The sequence below is a fragment of the Phallusia mammillata genome, chromosome 8, assembly GCF_965637545.1.
Source record: "Phallusia mammillata chromosome 8, kaPhaMamm4.hap1.1, whole genome shotgun sequence".
Classification (NCBI taxonomy): domain Eukaryota; kingdom Metazoa; phylum Chordata; class Ascidiacea; order Phlebobranchia; family Ascidiidae; genus Phallusia; species Phallusia mammillata.
This window is the reverse complement of record NC_137259.1, coordinates 6,464,851-6,489,126: the sequence shown is the minus strand read 5'-3', so window position 1 is coordinate 6,489,126 and position 24,276 is coordinate 6,464,851. Positions and strand designations below refer to the sequence as shown.

The 24,276-nt window shown below is 37.2% G+C and overlaps 1 protein-coding gene across 1 annotated transcript; it reads right to left on the bottom strand.

Moving 5' to 3' along the window:
- Nucleotides 1-38: 38 nt before the first annotated feature.
- On the bottom strand, nucleotides 39-20,285 carry LOC145204365 (G protein-activated inward rectifier potassium channel 4-like). The gene is made up of 8 exons (XM_080076878.1): nucleotides 19,857-20,285; nucleotides 17,681-17,832; nucleotides 11,771-11,978; nucleotides 9,696-9,841; nucleotides 7,442-7,572; nucleotides 6,702-6,848; nucleotides 2,477-2,607; nucleotides 39-1,104 (listed from the first exon to the last, which is right to left on the bottom strand). Exons 1-8 carry the CDS (start codon nucleotides 20,181-20,183, stop codon nucleotides 673-675), a joined length of 1,674 nt encoding a protein of 557 aa, XP_079933004.1. The 5' UTR covers nucleotides 20,184-20,285; the 3' UTR covers nucleotides 39-672.
- Between the last annotated feature and the right edge of the window lie 3,991 nt (nucleotides 20,286-24,276).

Sequence of the window (24,276 nt, the reverse complement as noted above, 5' to 3'; positions counted from 1 at the left end):
AGCCATTTCAAGGTGGCGATGGATAACAAAAGCCAAAGTGAATGTATACTGAAACTTTTATTGGATGTGTGAGTAACAGTCAATACCAAGGAAAACATGATTGAAAAAAAGCAAATTTGAAAAGTTCATGATGCTTAAAAAAGGGTTGGGGGAAAATGTTTGCAGTTTTTGGTGCAAATATGTGATTTAGTCGTTTTATGGCTGCAAAAACAACAATTTATCTCCAAAAACACCTATGTTCAACCAATCCGCTTTATCTGTTGAAAAATTTAGGCGTATTTTAAGTGATTATTATGTTTTAGGATCTGATGATGATGAATAATTTGTGGTGCATTCAGAAAATGATCAGGTATATTGATGGTATTTAACCAACGTACATAGCAAAAAAAAGTACGAATGTCAACAGAAAAGTGATGTACGAATTTTGGAAAGCTTTGGTTGTGTTACATCTGCAACATATTTGTAGTAAGCCACATAATAAGTTTTTGTTTTGGACATTTGATTAAGTTCGGCGAGAAATGCTCTAATAAAACATAGTGCAAATCGTTCAACCGGAAACAAGTCACGTGATGTCTCCAGTGCTTCACTCTTCTTGGGAACTTTCTTTTCCACAATCTGCACTTGTGCTGTTTGCCACAAGATAAAAAATCTGCGAACAGTCTTAAACCAATATCATAACGCCATGTCGGCGCCTGACTTTAGCAAAGTTGCCATCGTATCATCACTTCTCCTCCTTTCAGTATATTCATCACGATTGCTGTTGTGTTTGCGTTTCATTTTGTCGGTGCTGGACGACGCGTGCGCTTCTTCGTTCACTAGCGCCACCGAGCGGGACATATTTACGTCGGATAACGTTCTCATGGTGGCCGAGTTCACCTTGAACGAGTCCATGCTGGTAGCGCGCAGTGTATCCTGACTTATAGCAGTTTGCTTTACATTACGGTGTGTTGAAGACTGCCTATGGTTGGAGCCTCTGCCCACTTTTTGCACACCAGTCAAATTGGACGACGTTGGCGAATCAAAGTGCCCATTTTTCTGTCCGCGACTTTGATTTTCTTTGTCGCTGTTTTCATAATCCCGCATACTGATACGAGGCATTGTTACCTGTAAAGCCAAAAACATAAATTTCTGCGTTAAAGTGCGCAAAAAAAGCTGTGGAATTCGCACTTTTTGATAAATGGTAGGTAGCCTCATGGACCCTATATAAACGTTAGGCATATGTTCCTATTTTAAAATGTTTCAAGGAGATAAAAGGTTGTGATTATAATACCATTTTCATACTTTAAGCTGAAAAATCTGGTGCATTAAATCTAGGCCTACTCCATACAATGGAAGTGTGGCAAAATCGATTAGTACAACTGGCTCAAAAGAGAGTAACATTTTGTACTGATTGCAGGCCAATGTTAATTTATTTGCCAGTTCAAAAAGAAGCGATATTCCTTGCTGTTTTAATCTTTAAAATAATCTGCAGTCAAGTTATGTAGTGGTTATAGGCTATGATTATATATCAACGAGTAAATATTATCTAACTTTTATGACCTGTTAAATATTTAAACATTTTAAACACGAAACATAATACGTTTCAAAATAGTTTCTCGAGCAGTTAAGGATCTTGTAGCAATCGATTATTTATGTTAAACATCGGCAAAGGGAATGCAATTTGATAATCTGGCATTATCCTATTGATCGGATAGTATGTATAATAAATCGCTACTAAATACCTTAAGTCAATGAAATCAAAATATAAATCAAACAACACACAATTAATGCCAGTTCTATCTGCAATGTCAAACCAACAGAAATAAATTTGTTGCATCTTATTTTAGTTCCGCCTATTGTTGCTTGTGCATGTTAGAGGCGAAGCTTTTGTGATATTTTTTGTGCTTTTAGACGATTATATCCAATGAAAAAGCAAATGGCACAACATGATAAAACATAAGACCTATTTTAGTACGAACCCTGGTCATTTATTTCATTTATGCATGGGTAATGCGTCTTTGCTTATGTAAACAGGAAAATCTACTAACACCATAACTCACGACAGTCGCACATTTAGCTAAGTTTTGATAGGTGGCGCAAAGAGCACAAATCCTATTGAAAACGGTATATCGCAAAAAATGCTGACGGTTAGGGTTGGGGTTAGGTATTATCATTAAAAATTTAATGAAACTAACTCTAAAATTTAGTTGTTAATATAAAATTTTCAAAAACTTACTTCCCAACCCTACCTTTTATTAAAAAAATAATAATTCAGCTCCTGCGTCACCTATCGAAAGTTAGCTAAATGCGCAGCTGACGTGAGGTATGGTGTAAGTAGCTCTACCATGTAAACAGTTGGTTGCGTACCTCGTATATACATTTTTTTCACGGGGTTCGAACCCAGGACTCTCCCAGGGACGAATCCCGATCAGGGTTTTTTATGTCTGTATATGGGTCAGGCGCGCCGGACCATTCTGCCAAGTTCCTGCCCACGTACCTCGTATATTGAATGGAATTCCGAGTGGTCGACTCTAAAGTGCCCTCTAGCGTGGAAAAGTACGGGCATGAATCGATGTCCCCATAAGATCTCTGTGCTCAAATATGAAGTTCGCGCTTGGCATATCATCCCTGAAACACACATTGCAGTTTTGTAAAATAAGTTGGCCCTTCGCGTTTCGGCAAAAAGGTGGACATCAGTTTTTGCCATCCCTAAATTAAAGAGTCTTTGTACTTTTGTGTTTGCTAAATAAGCTCTCGACGTGATGCTTGTCGTGGCATAAAAGTTGTTGCAAACCATCACTTTACTCGTAAAACGACATCTGTTTCGTATTCTACGTTTGTTTGTTGTTCGCAAAACAATTTGACCAGTAACAAAATACTATATTTGTATGCTTGTTTCATTATAAAGTAAGTCTGCAAAAGCAAGTCTAAATGCAAATTTAACCAGTTTGGGTAGTTATGGGCTGGACTTTTAGATCTTCACTTCAATGACAAATTCGAGCAATTCGAAATCAAACAAAAATACACCAATATAATTTTACGAGCTTTTCGTGCAACGGCATGTAACCAGAATAGCTATTAGAAATGTGATGGTTAGCGTTTTAACCCGGTGCAGCTGCTGTGTCTACATGAAACCTGAATCTGGGCCTCAAGATCTGTCGATCGTTGCGCCAAAGTGACCGCTTTTTGACGAATAAATTCAGGAGCCGATGCCCAACGAATACCAAACAAACTTTCAATTAGCAACAAAAATCGTTCCCTTCCTACACAGCAACATCCAATGAGACATGAATAATGTATAAGGCAATGTGTACAGGCTCAACTTGGTTAGCCGTACGTTTTTTTTCAACCACTTTGATCCATCGGCATCTTAATCGACATGCCAATACCGCTTAGTTTTATTTACTGCAATTTTTGCTGGACTTTCCTACTGAGTGTTTTTCTAGTTATGTAGTATGTACGTAAACAGTTCGAAATTTTTGTACAAACAGCAATAGAGTAGAATTATGTTTTAAACTGATGTAACTGACAGTAAATCAGTGTACACACCTTTTTTTACCTACCCACATATAATCAATCCTTCCCCTAAAAAACTAGTAATCTTTCCTATATGTTTCCGCACCAAAAGTTGACTTTCTTTCAGCTACAGAATCTTTTTACTCCCAAACATGGCATGATTGAAATAGAAAAATATAATACACAAAACGCGGCTTTGGTTAAAAGAAACGATCGAACATTTGCTCTAAATAATTTCAAAAACAGAACAAAGAACTGAAAATCGTAAAAAATATTTTTGACTGTTCACTACTAAAAGAGAATACGTATTCATATTCGGGTAGCCGTTTTTGTTTAAAGTTAATTAAGACTACATAGGGCTTCACAAAACTAATTTAATCTTCATTTAAATAAATCAAAAATAATTGATTTTTATTATAATGTTGATTCAGTAAAACAATCATGATTCGACTAAAAAGAAAACTTATTTTCGCAAACTGAGTGGCCAAAATAATTAAGACAAAACATTTAGTGAAGTGCAAAAAGAAACTTTCTTGTCTAGTTAGATGTGAATTGGAGCGTTAATATTGTGTTACTGTTTTAGAACAAGCACAAATTTCTACATCGATTTTGCGGTGAAAATTTTCGGTTCATTTAACGATTAGGCCACTTAACTGTTAAGCACAAATTTTAACAAGGTTGTAACATCCGAAAACGATTACATTAGCCTAATACCGAAATGGCATTTAGGGAATTCTCCGTATATTTAAGGAGGCCTTGCTCTTTGAGCAGTTTGTCACGCTCGTGTGATCAACCACGCACCCAAGTAAAATAGGAATACAAAACTGAACTGACGGTCCGTGTTATTTGCATTCTCCATTATTATCGATTTTTATTCCACTGGGAACATGAAATAAAGGGTTATTGCGCCATATAACCTTATTACTGCGAAAATCAATTGGCTTTTCCCAAACCTGGCCGGTCACTGAAGACGAAGCCCATCGCCGAGTTTTTCCCGCGTGGTAAGTGGTTTTCGGACATCCTGAAATCTGCTAGTTTTAAGCACACGTACATTTACTTAACTTACCAGTTGACTTAAATGTTATATACGGCCTTTACGCATAGTTTGCCTTACTTTTATGGCAATTTCATGCACTTAACTTTCAAACCTTATTTGTAGCTTTACAAACCACTGGCTAGAGTCCAATACAGTTGTAATGTTGTGAACTAGAATTAGGCATGCCAAGTATTGCTTATCCAGCGGTTTTATTGTAAACAATCGACGTTTTGACGTCCTATAGAATTAGGAAGTTACACTTTTACACACACAGTAATTGTCGTTTACCAGTTCGCAAAACAATTTTATGTGCTGATAAACAAGTTATATTTTCATAACATATCAAACAGTTCAAAAAGTGTTTTTCGGCGTGTTGAGTTAATGCATTCAAGTCAGTCAAACAAATTTCTATGCTATAATCTTGTTGTCATCCTATTAAGGGTATTTGTAATCGTTATCAAAAATGCAAGCAAGTTAAAAAGGATAAGTTTTACAACAAGGGATATATATGTGTGTTGTTGGCTCCGAGCCGTTCGTATCCTCAAAGTGGAAAACTATGGTCAATCTATCCATTAAATCAAAAATATACTTTAGGCCACATAGATTGGGTCATCCTATATACTTTACAATCAGCTATTTGGGTAAAATGTTATTATATTGGCTGTTTATGCGCTAATACGTGGTTTGTCATTTTAGACATACCTTTTCAAACACTACTACTGAAGTTAAAGAATCAAAGCACAGCAAGCATAAAACTCTAAGTATGAATCTATAGTAAGAAAAAGTTAACATCCATTCCTGGACTCTATAAATAGACAACACAAAGTTTATTAGCCCTATATGATTCATAGTAGATTAACCTTTTGTGTTGGGGCCTAAGGCTGATCTGATTGATGTGACTAGTGGAAGATGATCAGGGATAGGGTAGCGCCCTCACGACCGTGTTAAATGCTGATATCAGAGTTTTAGTTAAGTGCCCATCGACGTGTGTTCGGATAGCCGTCGTACAACGCGACTCGAACACGAATCGATTGAAAGCGTCTCGCATTTGTGAGGTTAAATCGATGCCTAGTCCACCCCGAATCTCTAATAGCTTGTTGCTTCACTACGCATGTCCACATCTAATTCTTTATCGTCACATTGCTGGCCTTTGGTTATAACGTGGGTGGTACATGGCTTATAGGCGGGGTTGCCATAGACATGGACGCCAAAACAAGGACAACCCAAAAACTTAAAATTTCATACGAAACGAAACAAACGGTTTTGAACAAATTTATGCGATCCATAACGTACTACATTTTTTTATTTTCTTTAAAGATGTCACTCTCAGCGAAAAAACATGTTTGGGCATGTTACCCAACGCGGGATATATATCAGAGGAAAATAATAGAAGTTTTGTAATTGTTGATGATAAGATAAAATAAGGACATTTCTTCGACACAAGGACAGAACATTTTTCTAAGACTCTGCCCTTTAAAATAAAGACAAGTCTTAGAAATAAGGGCGGTATGGCAATCCTGCTTATAGGTGATGGAATATAAGTACAGCGTATTATTTGGCTGGGAATTTTAATCTCGTAAGACCCACGAAAAGCCTGAGCGTTTTTACGTGTTTGTTCAATACGAACAGCTTTAAAAATTGGCAAAGGTGTAGGGACCATGGGGTTTGATATTTCCATTCATTTTTCTTATCCCAGGCTCTATCATGTCAATACACGTGGAAAAACGATTTGTCCTAATCCGTATTTTATTTATTTATATTTTCAAAGCTTAGATTTTTAGACAAAATGATACATCTTATTAACAGCCTATAAACAAGAAGTGAATACAGTTTTGTTATCAACCTTTTTTAAACCTTATTCTGCATAAAATAAGTTCACAGATTATGAGACTAGCATAGAAGAAACCTGTAATGAAAACAGTTTCTTAAATAAAAGCCTTACTACAGGTCCAGGTCCAGGTCCCCAAAACAGGGCCACATTTCTCATTTTCACCGAAGACCAAACAAACAATAACAGCGGAACAGAATCTGACACTTTATGAAGAAAAAATACCTCGAATTGAATAGTTAATTTTCCACTTTATAAATGCATATTCTAAGCTTAAATTTGAAAAAAAGAGGAAAAATTCGATATGAGTTTGCAAAAAAAAATTATTGAATTAAGTGTTACCTGTGCTTTCGATCATTCCCTCCAGAATGACGATAATCTCAAACTGTTCCTGTCTTAAATCATCGGCGCTCATCGTCCATAACGGACTGTGTTCATCAATCTCATGACAAATGATGAGCGGAGTCACAAGGAACAAGTTGTCAGCTCCTAGTGGTGGAAGCAAAAATAAAAATGTTTACCACAAGGATAATGAGGATAAAGTTATATCCTTTATGTTGCACAAATTCAATCCATTATAGTTTAGACATTTAGGGCCTCTGATTCAACAAAATCATGGCAAAAGAATGATTTTGTTGTATTTAAATGAAAACCTACTTAGAAACAAACGATTTTTTTCAATCAGTATCTTTAACCAGCTTCATTACAAAACCAGAAGATAAAAAACGCACGGAAAACAGAGTTGCATCGACAATTACTCAAAAATCTTTACCTTTCGGACAAGTTTCCTAATTTAAATTTTTGCTTTGCCGAAAGCCGTAAAAACAGTGCTTTTAGTTAAGGACACACAAACAAATATTTTCACGGATCACTTTACAGGCTGAAAGCATAAATTCATGTATACCTGTACTTTATATCATGGTAAAGCGACGCATTTTTAAAAACTAGCATTACCACCCAGTTTTGCTCACAAAAAGTCAATTAATGATTTCTGGACTGCTATGCTTATTATTCTCATCTCGTTGAAAAAACAAAAACGCCAACAATTCAAACTACGCAGTAACTTAGAGAAACTCGCGTACCAGTGTCAAAACCGACGTTGATGTCATCTTGATGAAGTCCGATAAATTCGCCCTCCTTCGTCTCACGTGACTTAACGTACTTTGCCCTGATCCGACATTGGACGATCAAGGAGTTTCGCAAGTTTCCAACCCTGCGCGAGTGAATCGCAAACAATTATTACGACATAATACTCATGATGACATCATAGAGTGCTTCCAATACACTGGTAGTGAAAGTTTACAATCTGGTTTTGATGTTCTATTTCAGTGGTTCTTAACCGGGGTTCGATCGAACCCCAGGGGTTCGGCAAAGCCGAATCGGGGGTTCGACGAAGGTCTTTTGAAGTACAATACAAATACTCGTTTGGGTCAAACTTTGGGGTCTATAGTCGCTAAAAATGGCATTTCTGTTTGCCAAATATCAAAACGCTAGAAGCTTACACTAAGGCAGGGGTGCACACCCTGCGGCCGTATGCCGCCGCAGAGTCGAGCTGGTGCGGCCGTGAACATGTTTACTAAAATATATGTACAGGCGGCGGTGACGTATATAAAACTCTTGTGCTAAATATTTTATTTTTCAACTGCTCGAACAGTTTTTGTGGTACTAAAAAGAGTATTACCAGCCTAAAAACCATATGCGGCAGACTTTTGTACGCCTATTGTGTGCAAACAATGCGAACAAAACAGGTACCACAAGCATCACAATATAGATTATGACATCATAAACACTTAAGACCGATCGCCACGTTGTGCAGCTCAATCTGTGCACCAAGCTAGAAATTAATCTGGGCCTTTTTGGGCTCTATTAAATGATATATATATATATGTATGATATAAACCAAGTATTTTAAAACAAAAGAGCAGGTAAATGGCCGCCGTTGGTGAAACAAGAATCTGCGATGCGGCCGTCCTAGCAAAAACGTTGTGCACCCCTGAACTGCAGTTTTATTTTATTTTTTGACGTTACAAAGAGCACTGTGCGCGTTGTTCTTAAGCAGAAAAACAACGAAATTTTGTTGGCAGCAAAAACTTATTACTTCATCTTTTTCATGTTTGTGTACAGATGTTAAAATACAATGCCTTATTTAGGTAAAAACTAAAAATTGCCAGAATTAAAGCAATCTGGAAACAAGATGTTTGTATTGTTATGTCAGAGTTTAACAAAAGGACAAACAATAACTGTTGACACTACGTTTGAACAAAATCTAATTACGACCCAGCGAACAAAATGGTTTAAAAACCTAGGATGTAACTTTGGGGTTCGACCAAAGGCTGAAGAATGTCGTAGGGGTTCGGCCGTTATAAAAAGGTTAAGAACCACTGTTCTATTTACTTCATCTTTGTACCATGTGTCGAAACATTATTACAAAACCATCTTCTGTTTGCGCCAAATATAGGCCTTTTGAATTAAAAGCCAGTTTGCGATTTACAAATGGACGTTTCTATTCTAAAGGCAATTTATTTGGCGGAAATTAGTTTTGTGTTGAACAGATGGTAATTTAAAGCAGATGTAACGCGTCTCAACAAATATTTCGGTATATGACTAAGCAAGCGAACCCTTTTTGACCTCGAAGGTCAAATAGAAAAAGGTCAAGTACTGTATACAAGTTAATGCATTTAAAATTGTTTTAAAACTTGCTGCTTAACAAAAAACGTGATATTTTTGTCAAGCATTTCAGTTGTTATCGGCGCAATTAAAAATCAATCATGACGTGTTGACATGACGTAAACACGTTGCCCGGTGACGCGGTCTTAATAATTTGTTGTTACTGTATCGATTAGGAAATGGCTTTAAAATAATACAGCCGTACCACGTGGGGCGTTGTTAGGGCTTTGCGGAAAACAACAGCTGTTATGTTAGATTATCTTATTTTTTGAACACTGGATGTAGTAAACAGGATGGAACGATGGAAAATTTATGATTACTTTTTCTAGACAATTTACATATTTTTCACTAATTTTGTTATTTGGGTATACAGAAAACCTTGGTTAATCCGGACCCGATTGGACCAAAAAATTGTCCAGATTAGGCGACGATTTACCGATGTCGATTAGTTTTCGGATTAACTGATTTCGGTTTAAGTGAGGTTTACTGTATTTTTAAAGTTTAAAATATCATTTTTGGACATATTTGTGCCAGAAAGCAACATTTCTACATAAATGTGTCCGACTGCCCTACAAAATGCCCTAAAAAGTACCAGAGTATAAAAAACACACAAAGTCATTACAAAACTTTTAAGGTACAACACCGAAAAATATTTTTTCAAATTCTTGCCTGAACATGAGGCAGTACTTCCGGTCACGTGGTGAGATGACGCAATGTTCGCTGAAGACGAGAGTTTCCGCTCGATTCTTTGGTTGTGAAATTTTGATGAAGATTGAGCCGACCATAAACGCGTCAAGAATACTGGCCAGGAGCGACTGTTTGCGAAGAAAATTGATCGGGTTTAACCATATGACAGACGGTGTACAATGAGGTCGTGATGCTTTAATGAGACACTAGAGCAGCGGTTCCCAAACTGGGGTCCGCGGTCCTTTAGGGGTCCGTGAGGCAATTTTGGGGGGACCGCTAAGCGGTTGAAGTAATTCTATAATCTTATTTGGCGTCAGTTTGTGCCACTAAATAAGTTTAAATCAAAGTAGAATTGAGAATCAACTGTCTCCATTGCTAAGCAATGGCCTTTAGTGAATGACAACTATCAAAAATGCAATTGTTCGCGCACAATTGTAATGTTTTTGTCCTGTTTGTGATGTCACATGCTGTCTTTGGATGATTGTTATGCGCAATTTTGCATAACTAGCTGAAATCCTGCAATTAACTTTCGTTTTTATGAAATACACATTTAGGCTTAAGGACCGCGAGCCCACGAAATAATGGCAAAGGGACCGTTTTGAAAAAAATATGAAAAAGTTTGGGAACCACTGCACTAGAGTGATGTTATTAGGATATTTTAAGACATTTTACAATGTGTGCTAACAGTTTAAAAATGAAAACAACCTTTGAAAGTGGCGTAAAGCCGCCATATCTAACCCCTTCAAATGATATGATATCCTGAAACACTGAAAAGGCACAAACAAATTAGAAATGGTGCGTGATGAATGCATTTTATCGCGAACAGTTTAAAAGTTGTCGCTATTTATCCTGTCACTTCACATTACAATTTGCATGCGAATGTAGCGCATTGTTTTAATCTTGATTTTTTACTATTTTGCACTACGACAAAACGTTCGCAATAAAATGTAGTTATAATTTCTAGGTTTTGTAAGCAAAAGTCAGTTGACTGGCACAGCACAACATTAAAGAAACATTAACGTAGCGCTAAAAAAAATCTCCCCAATTTTTTGACTTGTTAATTTTTGTGAGTATTATAATTGTTTATTGGCACTTTAATAAAAATGCCAAAGTGGCCCAAAACACTCCCTTACAAATATTTGGTATTCTGTTAAATTCCGCAGTTACGTGAAGGGGCTTGAAATAAAGAAATAATTTACATACAAAACAAAATTACGCAGCTTTCAATGGTTTATGCGGTGCGGAATCTGCGTACTATGCGCATGAGTGCAATGGATTAGGATTATTGATTAGGGAGTTACTGAAGGCGACAAAGCAAATTAAAAGAAAATCGAAATCAATTAGATTTTGCGCTGCCGGACACGTTAAACCACGTACCAGCGCCCCGGTGAATCGACCAACGGCATTTTCTTGTTATTGGTGACAAAGACATTAAATTTCGGAACAGGGTCCATTTGACTAATCTATTTTGAAGTCCTTTGTAAAAAGGCCACAGCCCATGAGCAATTTATACTGTGCAAGTCAATTTGCCGCTTCCACGCACAGCCGTGTGTTTGGCTTTATGTTTTTACCAATCGAAACAGAATCACCCGGTTGTCTTCACACAACCTTTTGCGTCTGTCGAATTTTACAAAGCTTTTTTGACGTTTCGTTTAAGATAACCTTCTGAAAAACTGAGTCTCAATGGACCTAAAGGCAGATTACTCAAAATATAAAGTCCAAGAGGCCAAAGTTTAGGACCCTGAAGGCATGACTTATAATTAGTGTGAGTCATGTATGTGCATTGGCGCAGATGTTTGCCATTTACAATTTGCTTAGATTTTTAAAAAAATCATGCAGGATAACAACCCTAGGTTTTCTTTCTTAAGCCTAAGAGTCTTCTGTGCTAAAACCCAGTACAACGGATATGTGGCAAAAAAAGCCATCCATGTACAAAAGTGAAACGAAACAAACAAAAAAATTGGACATCAGTGCTAAATGAATGCCTATTAGGGAGCATAGTCAATTCAGACATTACTGCTACAGCGCAAAAACCAGAATAAAACACACATACTTACTTGTAATACAAAAAGGATAATAGCTTCAGGGCACTTGTCAGTGATTGCGCGTTTTCCGTAACCCAGCGAAGTTTCGGTTTCGACAAAAAACAGGAAAGCAGTTGTATAAGAATAGACGTTTTCTACGCATGACACGCGCTCCGATGACCCCTCGTGCTCATGAGACACATTAGCCGACTTTTGCCTGTAGTGATACGCAACGTCCCCGCTGTAAAAGAAAATGAAACCCTTGAGCTGTGTTTACTGTGGGGGTTAGTCGTTTTCAGATTATCACGTTTTCGTGGGCCTGTGAGCAAACCGCTGGTGCAACCGGGGTCGAAATTTAACGTACACAACTTTAGTGACCTATCTTTCACATGTTTAAATTTGGAATAGTCTGAAGAACTCTTTGTTGACAAAAAAGGTTTCACAAATGTAGGTTAGACAAAAAACCAACAAAAAATATGTGTTCGTTTAGTGAAGGCGACCAAAAACAAACACTTTTCTAAATGCGCTCATAAAAGTAACGCTGGATCAAAAGAAAATGATAATGAATCCGCCTCTTAGCTGTAAGTAAGATTTTTACTCTAAATCTTCGAACGATCAATTTAACACTTGTTTGTACAAGATAAGGGATTTTTGATTCCTGATTAATTATCGAGCACTTTTCCAATAATGAATCGTCATTTGATTACTGTGTACGTGCCAATGTTCTTGTTTTCCTGGTATGGTCACAGTAATTGTTTTATGAGCATTGAGTCGTTTTACCCCAGTAGTGGCTTATCACTACGAAGCGAATATAGGTCTTCAAATATGTTGATTGCAAAAAAGGCCTGTTCTATCGAAATTACAGCGATCTTGAAACCTGTGTGAAATATTTTCGGATTCTTTACGGCCAAAAATGTATCACTTTTTTTCAAAAAGTGATGTAACTTTGAACATGTATCACTTTATTTCAAAAAGTCATGTAATCAGTGGTGGGATTCAGCTGATTTGCACCGGTTCTATAGAACCGTCTCACGAAATTTTATGAGATCAGCGAACCGGTTAGCGTTACTGGTTACTGTCAATGGACTTTTTGTAACAGAACCGGCTGAAAAATATGACTTTTGTAATAGAACCGACTGACAAAAAAATTGAATCCCACCACTGCATGTAACTATAAGCAGGTTACCTAAAATTAACGAAAGGTTGCAAGCCAAATATGATTCACCTCATAATACAACGTTTCGTAAATATAGTATAAACAGAAAAAAGCCAGTGTTCGCATAAACATCTTACAATGATTATTTCTGATTCTGTGGGTATAGCTGAAAAACTTTTGTCACCTAAGGAATCTCCCGCAGACAATAGAATGTAAAAACGAAAGATTCTTGCTTCTTATCAGTAGTATATTTAGACTGTTTCATGAAGAACAGGTACAAAGCATAAATCATTTCTTTAAAAACAGAAATGTATATAATGAATATATATTTCTGTTTTTAAAGAAATGATTTATGCTTTGTATCTGTTCTGTGGGTATAGGCATTTATTTTTGACCAAGTTTACAGTTACCAATCTTGGCCTCTTTTATTGCCTTTTGAAATTGACTCGCCTCTTTTTGACCTAACTGATTAATATTTTAGTTCCTTTAGGTGTCGGTTTACGTTTGTCTACATGATAGCAGAGTGTGAAACAGTCAACACCCTCATAGTTTGCACCAATTTACACTTCTTTGAACTTTTGACTCGAAAAGTTTTAATTATTGAAATTGACATTTTGGTTTCATTAAAGTTTGGCGGTGGAGGAACTTTTTCTCAAACCAAGGCGAGAGTTTCTCCAAATATTTATCGAACTTGAGCAAAACTATACATGCGACAAACGGTAATAAAAATGGATGTGGTTATACAGAGCTGTAAGCGGGCCCAAAGTGAGACTTGCTAAACCTGGCCCTCACTCGAAAGTACAAGCCAGAGTCCTGGCCTGAACCCCTTCTTTTTAAACGTAAAGCCCGAACTAGGTTCTAAAGTTGGTAATATTGCGGCACAAATAAGTTCAAATAACGTGTTCAGAAATGGACATTACATATGAGACAAGCTGTTTATACTATCTTTTTTAAATAAGCTCACGAAAAAAATGATTTTTACTCCTGATTAAAACAATTTTCGTCCGCGTTTGTAATATTCTGATCAAAACGTCGCCGCTATATTGTTTTAATCTCTGGAAACGCATTTTTTGAGGATTTGTTTTATCACACAAAATCGAAATGCGAACACTACTATTTCGTAAGTTTGGGTGAATGTATGGTAACACTTCAGTCCAATGGTTACCAACCAGGGGCTCGCAGACCCCATGGGACCCGTAAAGTGGTTCCAATGTGCAAAATTAAAAACATATCTTTAACCTTGGTGAGCGTAATTGTACGTGGGGCCCACAGATTTGATAAATTTATAAAATAGCCGTTGAATAAGTTGTTAAATAAAAACTACAAATAAGTTAAGAACAACTTCTTTAACCTCTAACGAATGGTAAATGGGTGCTATACGACTGTCCTGTACGTCAAACGCCGCATAAATAATGAATTGGCGTTAGCGTGAGAATGACAACCGACGATGTCTTTCCGTGCATCAGACTTATCTTTGCGCGTTTTTAACCACTTACAAAAACGCAAAACAGTTTTGTGCGTTTTTAACGAATTTAGTAGGATATGTACTGCCATCGATAACAGATATGTTATCTGAACTTACGTCTAACATGAATAATTAACAGACATGATCGTTTCGTTGACTTGTAACTCGATTACAGAACGAGTTAACAGGTCATTGCATCTATTACAATGGCATTTTTTATTGCTAACCTACCATAGTAACAAGTAAATCCTTCAACTTTATACGAACCAACGGGAAAAAATAACTTAGATCTGAAAATTCGTGTTGTTTTTCGCTTTTATAAGCGAAATAATACAAGTTTTTTTTATCACAAAAACAATCTAGAATAAGGAAAGCTTAAAAATCAATTTTTTATACAAAACGAAACAAGCATTTTTGAACAAATCTTTGCCTTCATACGAGCCATGGCATATCACATGCGATATTTTTTAACAAAAACATTCTGTTCCTGCAACTCCTTGTTCGTAGAAAATACTGCGGATTTTACGGCAGCTCAAGTCTAGGTTTACTTTCTTGTAGCATGGTTTTGAGGGTTTTGTTATTGTTAAAGATACTACAAATAAGGACTCAAGTCAGAAGCGAAGACATTTCTTAGAAAACAAGGACAACAACTTTTTCTAAGACACTGTCCTTAATAAGGACAAATCTTAGAAATAAGGACGGTATGGCAACCCTGCTTAAGTCCCATTTCCCATTCATCATTTTTTGTTGGGAAGGTATTTTTTGTACATCTTTTTTGTCACAAAACCTCAAAGTGGCAGTGGCATGTAAAGAATCTAAATTTAAACGAGGCATACCATAAATAGAGATTCTTCTAGGTTGCAGACGGTAGCAACCTGATGGGTACGTTGTCAAAGCAACACGTAGCAAGTATTGGTGTTTTGAGCCGGCTGGACGTTTGGTTATAATCAATAATCCCTAGCATTCGGCATGGAAATCAATATTGTTACTATGTGGCTTGTTTCCTACATGCCATGCTACATGCCATTGCTGATTAAAATTGTGTTCGCTAGACGCTGATCTGGGAGATTCGACTGGAATTACTAGAAAAAAATCAATGTAAGAACATGTGAACTTTTGATATCAGGACGAACCATTACCACATATGTCAAATGATAAAGTTCAAGCGATTTCAGAAAGTCGAAACTTTTTTGGTTTGTTCTCGCATTTCCTATGCTTATATAATTGTGTGGCAATGAGTCTTTGCGCTGCCTTGTATGTGTTGTTAATTGGGTGCTATTAAAATAGAGATAGTCATAACAAAAATTTACCAGTTGACCCCTAGTGGAGTTCAGATCATGGTGTACATCAGAAGAAATCTTACAATTTTTTACTTTTGTAGTGCCATTTTCACTTATCACCAAAAAAATGTTATGTATGTTTTCAATACAGTATTTTGGCGGACCAATTTACTGTTGCTTGTTTGTCCACATTTTGATATGTTTCTCAACCGTTACCCAACCAAACTAAAGAGTAAGACAAAAAACAAACAAAACATTATTCACAACAGTCGGAATAGTGTAAAGATTTCCCTAATGAGCAGGTTGAATTTCATAATACCCCCTACACAAATTCCTTGACTTCTTAGGTAAGAAACTGCCTTATGAAATATTAGCAAGGCGATAATCCGGTATAATTACATTTGAAACATGTATGGTACGCGTAACATCTCGTAATCAAATTCAAAACCTTCAAATGCAAAAATTTTAAACAGGTATCTAATTATGCTGATCTCACAAATATTGCCTATTACGTGCGAAACCGGTGATACCAAATAGGGTTAAACAAAGGTAAGTTACAAAACCGAAAAAAAATAGCCGGCTGGGTGAATATTTTAGCGCAATTGTGCTGCTACGATTTGCTTCAATCGGCGAAAATAAACTCAACTCTAAAGTTCCACGCAGAGTAGCAATTTGGAGTTTTAGGGTCGGTTTTGATCTTTAGTTAAATGGAAACGAGGGTGATTCGAGCCTGACTTCTCACTTAAAATAGGTTCTTACTTTCAACAAAAAAATGGGCACGATATCGCCAAAATACAGTAACAAATTGATGAACTATTAACCTTTCTCAAATGACAAATAAAAGATGGATCTATCAAGTCTGTACTGCTTTCAGAGTCTTAGCCTTGTTACAATTCATTGTAAAAATTAACATACATTTATGGAGATATACGGTATATGTTTAAGCTGACTTATGTTTGTTGGTGGTTAAAGACCGAATTAAAAATCAGTCTGCATTGCCACGTAAAGTGCCAATGCGTCTTGGGTTGTACTGCGTTAACCAAACCCGTTCAAATTACTATTTCACGACGCTTTGAAATGCAGCAAATCGATTCGTGAAATCGAACCAACGTACATTTATAAAGGATAAACAATTAATTTCTCCAGAGGAAATATATCTGGCCAGTTTAAAATGTGATTCTAATAATTGTATAAATCTTACCGTTCTTAACCCCTAGAGCAGTGGTTCTCAACTGGCGGTCCATGGACCACCAGAGGTCCAAAATGACTTTTTGGGTGGTCCACAGGACGTTAATTTTATTTTGGATTAAATTGGAAATAGGCACGTTGCATATATTTTTTTGCTTATCCAAGTCATTAGTCAATTGTTGTTATCTGTTATCTCTCCTTAAAATTAAATTATGTATTTAAATAAAATATTTCAAGCCCACATGCTTGTTGTGGATGCTATTTTTATCCTTATTTGAAATGGACTGGTCCACGGACACGTTACTTTAATTTTTACATTTGGTTTGTAAATATACACTTAAGTTCTGGAAATATGACCTGTGAATCTCATAAAAGAACCCATTTCAAATCTTTGTTTAGTTTCGCATCTACTATGTAGTATATTAGGGAGAAATGAAAAAAGAATTAAGGGAGGAATTCGTCGAAAAAGGTTGGGGACTACTGCCTTTGACCTTAAACATAAAAGTTTACTTTTTTTATTTTCAACTTTAAACCATTGTCCACAGTTAATCTAGTAAACTCAATCAGTTTAGATATCAAATGTTTTGAAATGTATAGCAAAAGAAGTGTTGCGTCGTGTGGTGGTCATAGACTTACGAAAATCTTTCACGGACTCGTGAACGTAAAACACATTGATTCATGAAATTTTTAACGAAACCTTTCTAAAGTCCTTAAAAACGTTTGCTAGAAGGTATAACTTTACCTTGAAAAAAAAATATATAAAACTTTTTTTCAGTTAAGCAGGTTCTCCTCTTTATTAAAATTTATCCGTCCCAGAACTAAGACAAACCAGCTATTGTGCATCATAAACTTACCGGTTAAGTGCAACAAGCCACCAGAGAAACCCGAACGTCGACCATGCGATGATATACGTGCTTATGAAAAACAACAGATTGCTTCTCCATCTCATGTCCACCAACGTTGTAAAAATGTCACGTAGATACCGTCTGTGTATTTCACCGCTATCCTGAGCAGGGCAAAAAACATAGTGGTATTAATATATGTAATGGAGGTTGTTGCAAATCTATGAAGTTTTATGGGCTATTGTCTAGCTGTAAGTCGTACCAGGCTCTTCTGGTAGGGTTTGGGTCTAGTTTAAATAAACCGGCCTTGATTCAGACTGGGTACAATTTGATCAATCTTACTTTTGGGCCAAATTCGGGCTTAACTTGATAAAGGTATGGGTTCGGACTGGGTTTGAGGCTTAGACCGGGTCTGGGGACCCATCTTTAGGCCCGCTTAGACCTCTGGGCTGGACCAATCGGCATAGCAACTAATTTTTAATCAGTAATCGTAGGAAAAACTAGTTAGTAGTCCGTTAGTTGTGAGGTTTGAACTCACGACCTCCGTCTCTTAAACTCAACCCATGGTTGGCAACTTGACATGCTTTTTCTCCAGTGGAACATGATTCAACAATTAACTGTGACTGTATGAAGAAGCATGTTGGTATAACGTGGTAATGGGACATTTTAAAAAAAAATTAAGGTTTCTGTTTTGTACCAAGTAGAAAACATCAAAATACGAACATGTCGTCGTCACTTTTACTCCAAGTACAAAACAATAAACTTAATAAACCTAAATTTTGTTCATTCATTCGACTAAGTTTAAACTTCAAGTGACCATGTAGCATTGCATATCAATATAGCTTGTTTGCATGTAAGTCATTATTATCAGTGCAGCTGGTGACATAAGATATAAACCTTATAGGTATTACGGCACTCTAGTTTGTTGGAAGTGACAGACTGAAAAGTCATGCATCTTTACATCTTTTTTGTCATGTAATGGCCCCATGCCTTCAAAGGTTATTAAATAAATTTACACTTACTCTTCAAGACGCGTACAGGCAAATTGGGCGCGCCTTGGCGGCATTGAACAACAGACTATCACCTGTTACCACGCGTTGCACAGTACAGTATACTTCAACGGCCTGAGTTGTTTGACTTGGCTACACAGCTATGCCAATGCTAATGGATTTAGTCAGGCTGATGTAAATAAAAGTACGACAAACTATATAATTGTACCATGCATAATTCATAAAGGTGGCAACTTTCTTTCATAATATTTATAAGGGATATTTTAGCTCAAGAATGTTTTGAGAAATTTGCTTTTGCACGAATTTTAATGCCATAATGTGACTGAAACGTGGGAGCAAATCTAGCATACCACAACAAAATGGACATATGAACCTATAATAATGGATAAAATATTTTTATCATTCATAAAGCAAAAGTTAAAAAGAAAACACTTTTTTGTTTATCCTAAATTTAGATGCTTCAATAAGATACAGCTTGATCGACTTTTGACGTCGCTTTTTGCGGTAAACGTAGTTTGCATGGCCTAATCAAAAAGTTAAGACCACAAGTGCCCCATGAGCACAGCTGCAAACAAATTGCATTTTGCGTGCAGACAGATAACTTGCCAGGGATTATCGTAAGATGCTTACCCAAGACGACCCATAGCCGATCAATGCCCGTGCGGCCCAACATGAAACACAGGCATTGAATGATTTAAATTCAAGTTTCGCTTTGATATGGGCTAGTTGGGTTTGTTCTGTGGTCTTTTCCACACGATGTTACACAATTAGTAACAAACTATTGTTGTGCTTTTTGTAAGGAAATGTTATCTGTTTTGATATAAACTGGACACGTGTACGTTTATCTTACAAATTCTCAGTCTTAACTTTGATTGTGAATTAGCAAAAACTAACATTTTTTGTTTCGCGGTCAGCTCGAAGTGCTATTCAATTTTTGTGTGGATGTGAGTTTTGGTACGTGACATAACATATGAATAAAGATATGGTAAAAAAGTGGACATTATAAGTCTTTCTGTCCTACGTACTAGACATCTATTGGCTGCCAATATTCAAAGGGGTGAGGCACAAAATCGTTAAGCTATATTGTTCTTACAATCAATGCTCTGTGCTGAAAGAGCAGTTATTGTTGGTAGCAACAGCTTATCTTTATTATTCTGTTGTGCAAAAAACATTCTCACCTGTTTTATGTTGCATCGTCCGTTCTTCTGCATGAAGCGAACTTCTTGCTTTTTATTCTTTTCTTTCTTGTGATTTTTCGGGCGTTCGCCGCTAAACGTCGCTTCCTCTCGGGGGGCAACGTTGTCGCCCCTCAATGCAGCGAGCTTAGCCGACATTTGGACCCCCGAGGCGCGCCGGGTGCTCAATGGGTTCGGGGTCCCAGGGATAGACAGGGTGATAGGGGTATTTCCTTTCTCTATACAATCCATTTGGTTAGTTAGGGGTCCGTTCTGGGGTGTTGAAAAACTTTCTTTGCTATCGACAGCAGCATTTGGTTGGTTGAGCATCAGCGAATGTAGACTAGAACTTTTTAATACAACCGATACACCTTAATTCCTATGGGCGGGCGTATGCTCTGCAACGAAAAAATGTATTAGACGGGGTAAAAATAGCGTAACAACTGATACAGACCTGATAAAGGACAAATAAGTGTTAAAAACGTGACAAGAAATCAGGCTCAAACATCAGTCATTGTATCTGAAATTCTTGCAATGCTTTTGAGAGTACCAAAAATTGAAACTAAATGCGATTTAAAATAATTAACTTTATTATTTTCAGAATATTTTAGTAACCTTTAAATTCTGTTAGATCTAAAGTCGACGTCCTTAACATGGTGTGGCCAACATCAGGAAAGGTGGTGTTAAATAATATATGCAGCTGATATACCCACGTTGTCGACCGAAAGACGCTCTTAAGAATCGTAATTACACCGTAGGGGACGACCCGATAGCCTTTATTATGCAAGATTCAAAACAGTAAGCATCGTTATGCATACATTATTAATTTGACCCACGGTTAAAAATAAATATGACCCCGCGAAATTGAATCGCCAATAAGGGAATTGCCAGTTCACACCCTAAAAAACATTTTTTTAACCTTGCAAAGTTAAACTCAGTAAGTTAGTTAACAACTCTTTGCACTTAACTGACTAGAACTTCACAAAACCTTAATTCTCTCCCAGAGAAGAATAAGAAGTTTATCATTATCGTCTACCATTCGGGTGAATTTTAACATGAGAACGAATATTCCAGCGGCGCATTATTTTGAGAATGGTAAAATATTTTTGTTTTAAATAAGCACAACTCATTAGCAAGTCCACATTTAAATAAGAAGACGAGCTTTATATAGATTACTACACTAACTTTCGGTAACTGTTTTTCTTTTTCTTTTTTAAAGCTGCAAGACATACACTATCTTCAACGTTGTATCTTTCCAAACGGAATATACCTTTCGCGCATTGCCTGCCTTGCTAAGCTTGCTGGATTAGAAACCCCAAGGTTGGGTATTTCTGAATGAAGCACATTTAGGCTTTTTTGAACTTTAAAGCCAAGTAAAGACTTGTGTGGGCCTCGTTACAGTTAGTCCGAGACTAGCCCTTAGCGCTACAGAGACTTACACGTCGATAATGCTTTTCCTACGATAGCGATCGATAGCTAGGATGCATATGCTTTGCAAGTAAAGGCGTTGCCAAAGTTGTTCCCTTCCTCTACTTACGTTAGCTGCGTAACTGCGGACTAGATGTCACTTTGATTTTTAACGCTCTGTCACCCCGTTACCTCCTATCGAATCGTCTGGAGAACCCTGAGCATTTTCGTACCTGTGTTCGTAACTGATAATCCGTTGAGTGTGAAAAGCGTTTGCGCAAGTTCCGTGACGTCAAGAGCCGCGCCTGACACCTGTCTGTGTCTATTTAAACCGAAGACGCGTGGCATCTGCCGTGTAGAAAGGGTAAAAGGGGCCGCGAGATAAGACGACCAAACAGGCTGCGTTCAAAGCTAAAGCGACGTTCAAAAGATAGTGTCTTGTGGATTGACAACCATTTAACTTCACTAAAAATAACTTGACCAAATTCATACTGAATCACTTTGCCTAAATTTGAACCTGTTTAATACATAAACCATTGTGTTGTTCTCACATATTTCCAAATTTATACAATCTCTTCTTCAGTGTCTTTGGAAATCCTGTACATGGGTTCTATCCTTTTTGCTAATACGTTCAACTAACATATAATACCCTGCGTAAATTTTTAAAAACTAGCTACTGTTTGAACTGCACTTTCAGCTTTAGTATGTGTATGCTCCATATATTCTGTCTGCCTTCAACTGAACCTTACTGAGTGTGGCAATTAGCAGGGGGAAAAGAACGCTCGTTTGCACAGCTCATCAACAACTCTCACACTGCTGAAGACTTGGTTGCGAAGATTTTCCCAACTAGCGGCCGACAGGTCACATATAATGACCGCAGGAAAGTCTGTGCACTTTAGTTAGTTCTAACAGGTTAACATTGAAAAGCTGATATTAACATGCGCTTCATAATACCGCAACTATTTTAAGCGCCTTGTGAATAATGTAACGCCACATGAATGACATAATCATGTTGGTTGTGTAATAATCTAAAATTGTCCCACAACGACTATTTATGACATCACAAAGGTTTTGGCGCCTTGTGGAAACTGCTGGCCTTCTGCTGGTTTGACAAGGGCGTTTCAGAAATTGCGTCATGTCAACAGAATATCGACCTGCTGAAATCACAAATCAATTAAAATTGTCGAACAGTGCCAATTAAGGGAATTTGGTGAGACTTTTGTCGTTGTTCGCTTGATGCTTCCAGCAACAGTTCCATTTGTTTCACGACGCTATGTAAAATTGCGAGACGGCTTGCAAAAATAATCGATTTATGTTGCTTTTTAACATTTCCCACAGACGTTACCAGCATTTATGCTGTAACCACGAAACATTAAAAAAATGAAATGTCACTTTGAAAGAAAATATTGAACTATTGGAAATATAAGAACTTTATCAAGAATTAGGTATTTCTGTCGAATAAATTATGAAATAATATTACCCCAAACTAAAAACAACTCCTCAACAGGGAGTACCAAAAATGTATTCTTTGTTTTGTCTTGTACTGTACATCTTAGTTATTTCCTTTGTTTGTTAGCGCTACCGTGCGGATTTGTTTTTCGCTAAAACGCTGTTTCAAACACTTTGTTTAGATTTAGAAACTCGCCTAAACATGTGCGTGCAAAAAGAGTTTTCTCACCTAATTTTATTTACATAAAGACGCCAGAGTTGTAAGTCGGCCGGGTTCGGGTTCGGGCTTAGGTTTCTTCATAAAAACGGGCCTGTTTCGGGCCTGACTTTAAACTCTGTGCCAGTATTTTTATGAATAGATTTATCTAGCCAAGTGAGCTAGTTGCTGCATCTGACCTAATGTCAAACAGCCCTAAAACGCCTTGTTAAAAACCAATTGTCTATTGTGTGTGTTGTCTTGGTCTTTCCTGAGGCTTCAATGTATAGACATGTTAATCAAACTTTCGGGTCTAAACGGGCTTCTCAGAAACGATTCGGGTTCGGGCCTAGTTTCGGGCTTGTACTAATGAGATTTCATTGACAAATTCAGCTCGGTTATATATGTCGCCACATCATTTTGAACACTTAGGGGGATGGTTTCCTGGGCTTGTAAATTAACAATTGAAATCTTTTTTGACAACCTTCCCGAGCTCTACACATAGTTGTATGCGGTTCCGAAACTGGGGCCCAAATTCGACGTAAACCGGAAAATATAACCTTCCGCGAATAACAGTGTATTGAACAGTTTGAGCCGGTGTTGTAACTATCTCAAAGCGACACGGCGCGGAAAAGAATTTTAGCATTTGTAGGCCGGTTGCAGCGCAGTCTACTGTAGAGCAGCGTGTGCACACATTACACTAGATTATGATTTTACGTATATGCAACCGTAGTTAAACTCTTAAGCTGCTTCAAAGTTTTCGAGTTGGGTCCAGGTTTTGGCCTTGCACTTTCGGGCCCGGTCATCATTTCAGGTCCGCGTACAAAACTAAAATTTCAACTCAAGCTAGATTTTTCACGCGTGGAAATAATCGGCGTTAATTTGCATGCCGCCAGTGATGCACCAAACTCGCTTCAAACGGTAGCCTACGAATCGAAACCAACAATTTTTGTTTTCCTTTTGTAACTAACGAAAAGAAAAGGGTCAATTATTCTATTGATTGTTTTTTTCGCCAGCTTTTAATCAGTACAAAAGATTCTGAAAAGCAAATTTCGAGGCAATACAGAGCGACGTAGGTTCAAATTTACATAACTTTTTTCCTGCGTCTAGTTTTTTATCAATAACGTTTGAAACGTGTTCTTCCGACAAGATCACTAAAAATTTTTCTTAAAACTGAAAAGTCTGAAAAGTCTAAAAAGTTTGGAGGGCAAAGGTTTTCGCCACGGTCTACACGCCGACGCAGTTTCGTCTTTCGTGTGATATTTATTGGAACTTTGACCTTAGAAACCAATAACCTACTTATCTAACAGCTGTCGGCGATACCTAATCGTGCGTCTAGAGACCCTGGCCGAGTGTAAACATTCTGTTGAA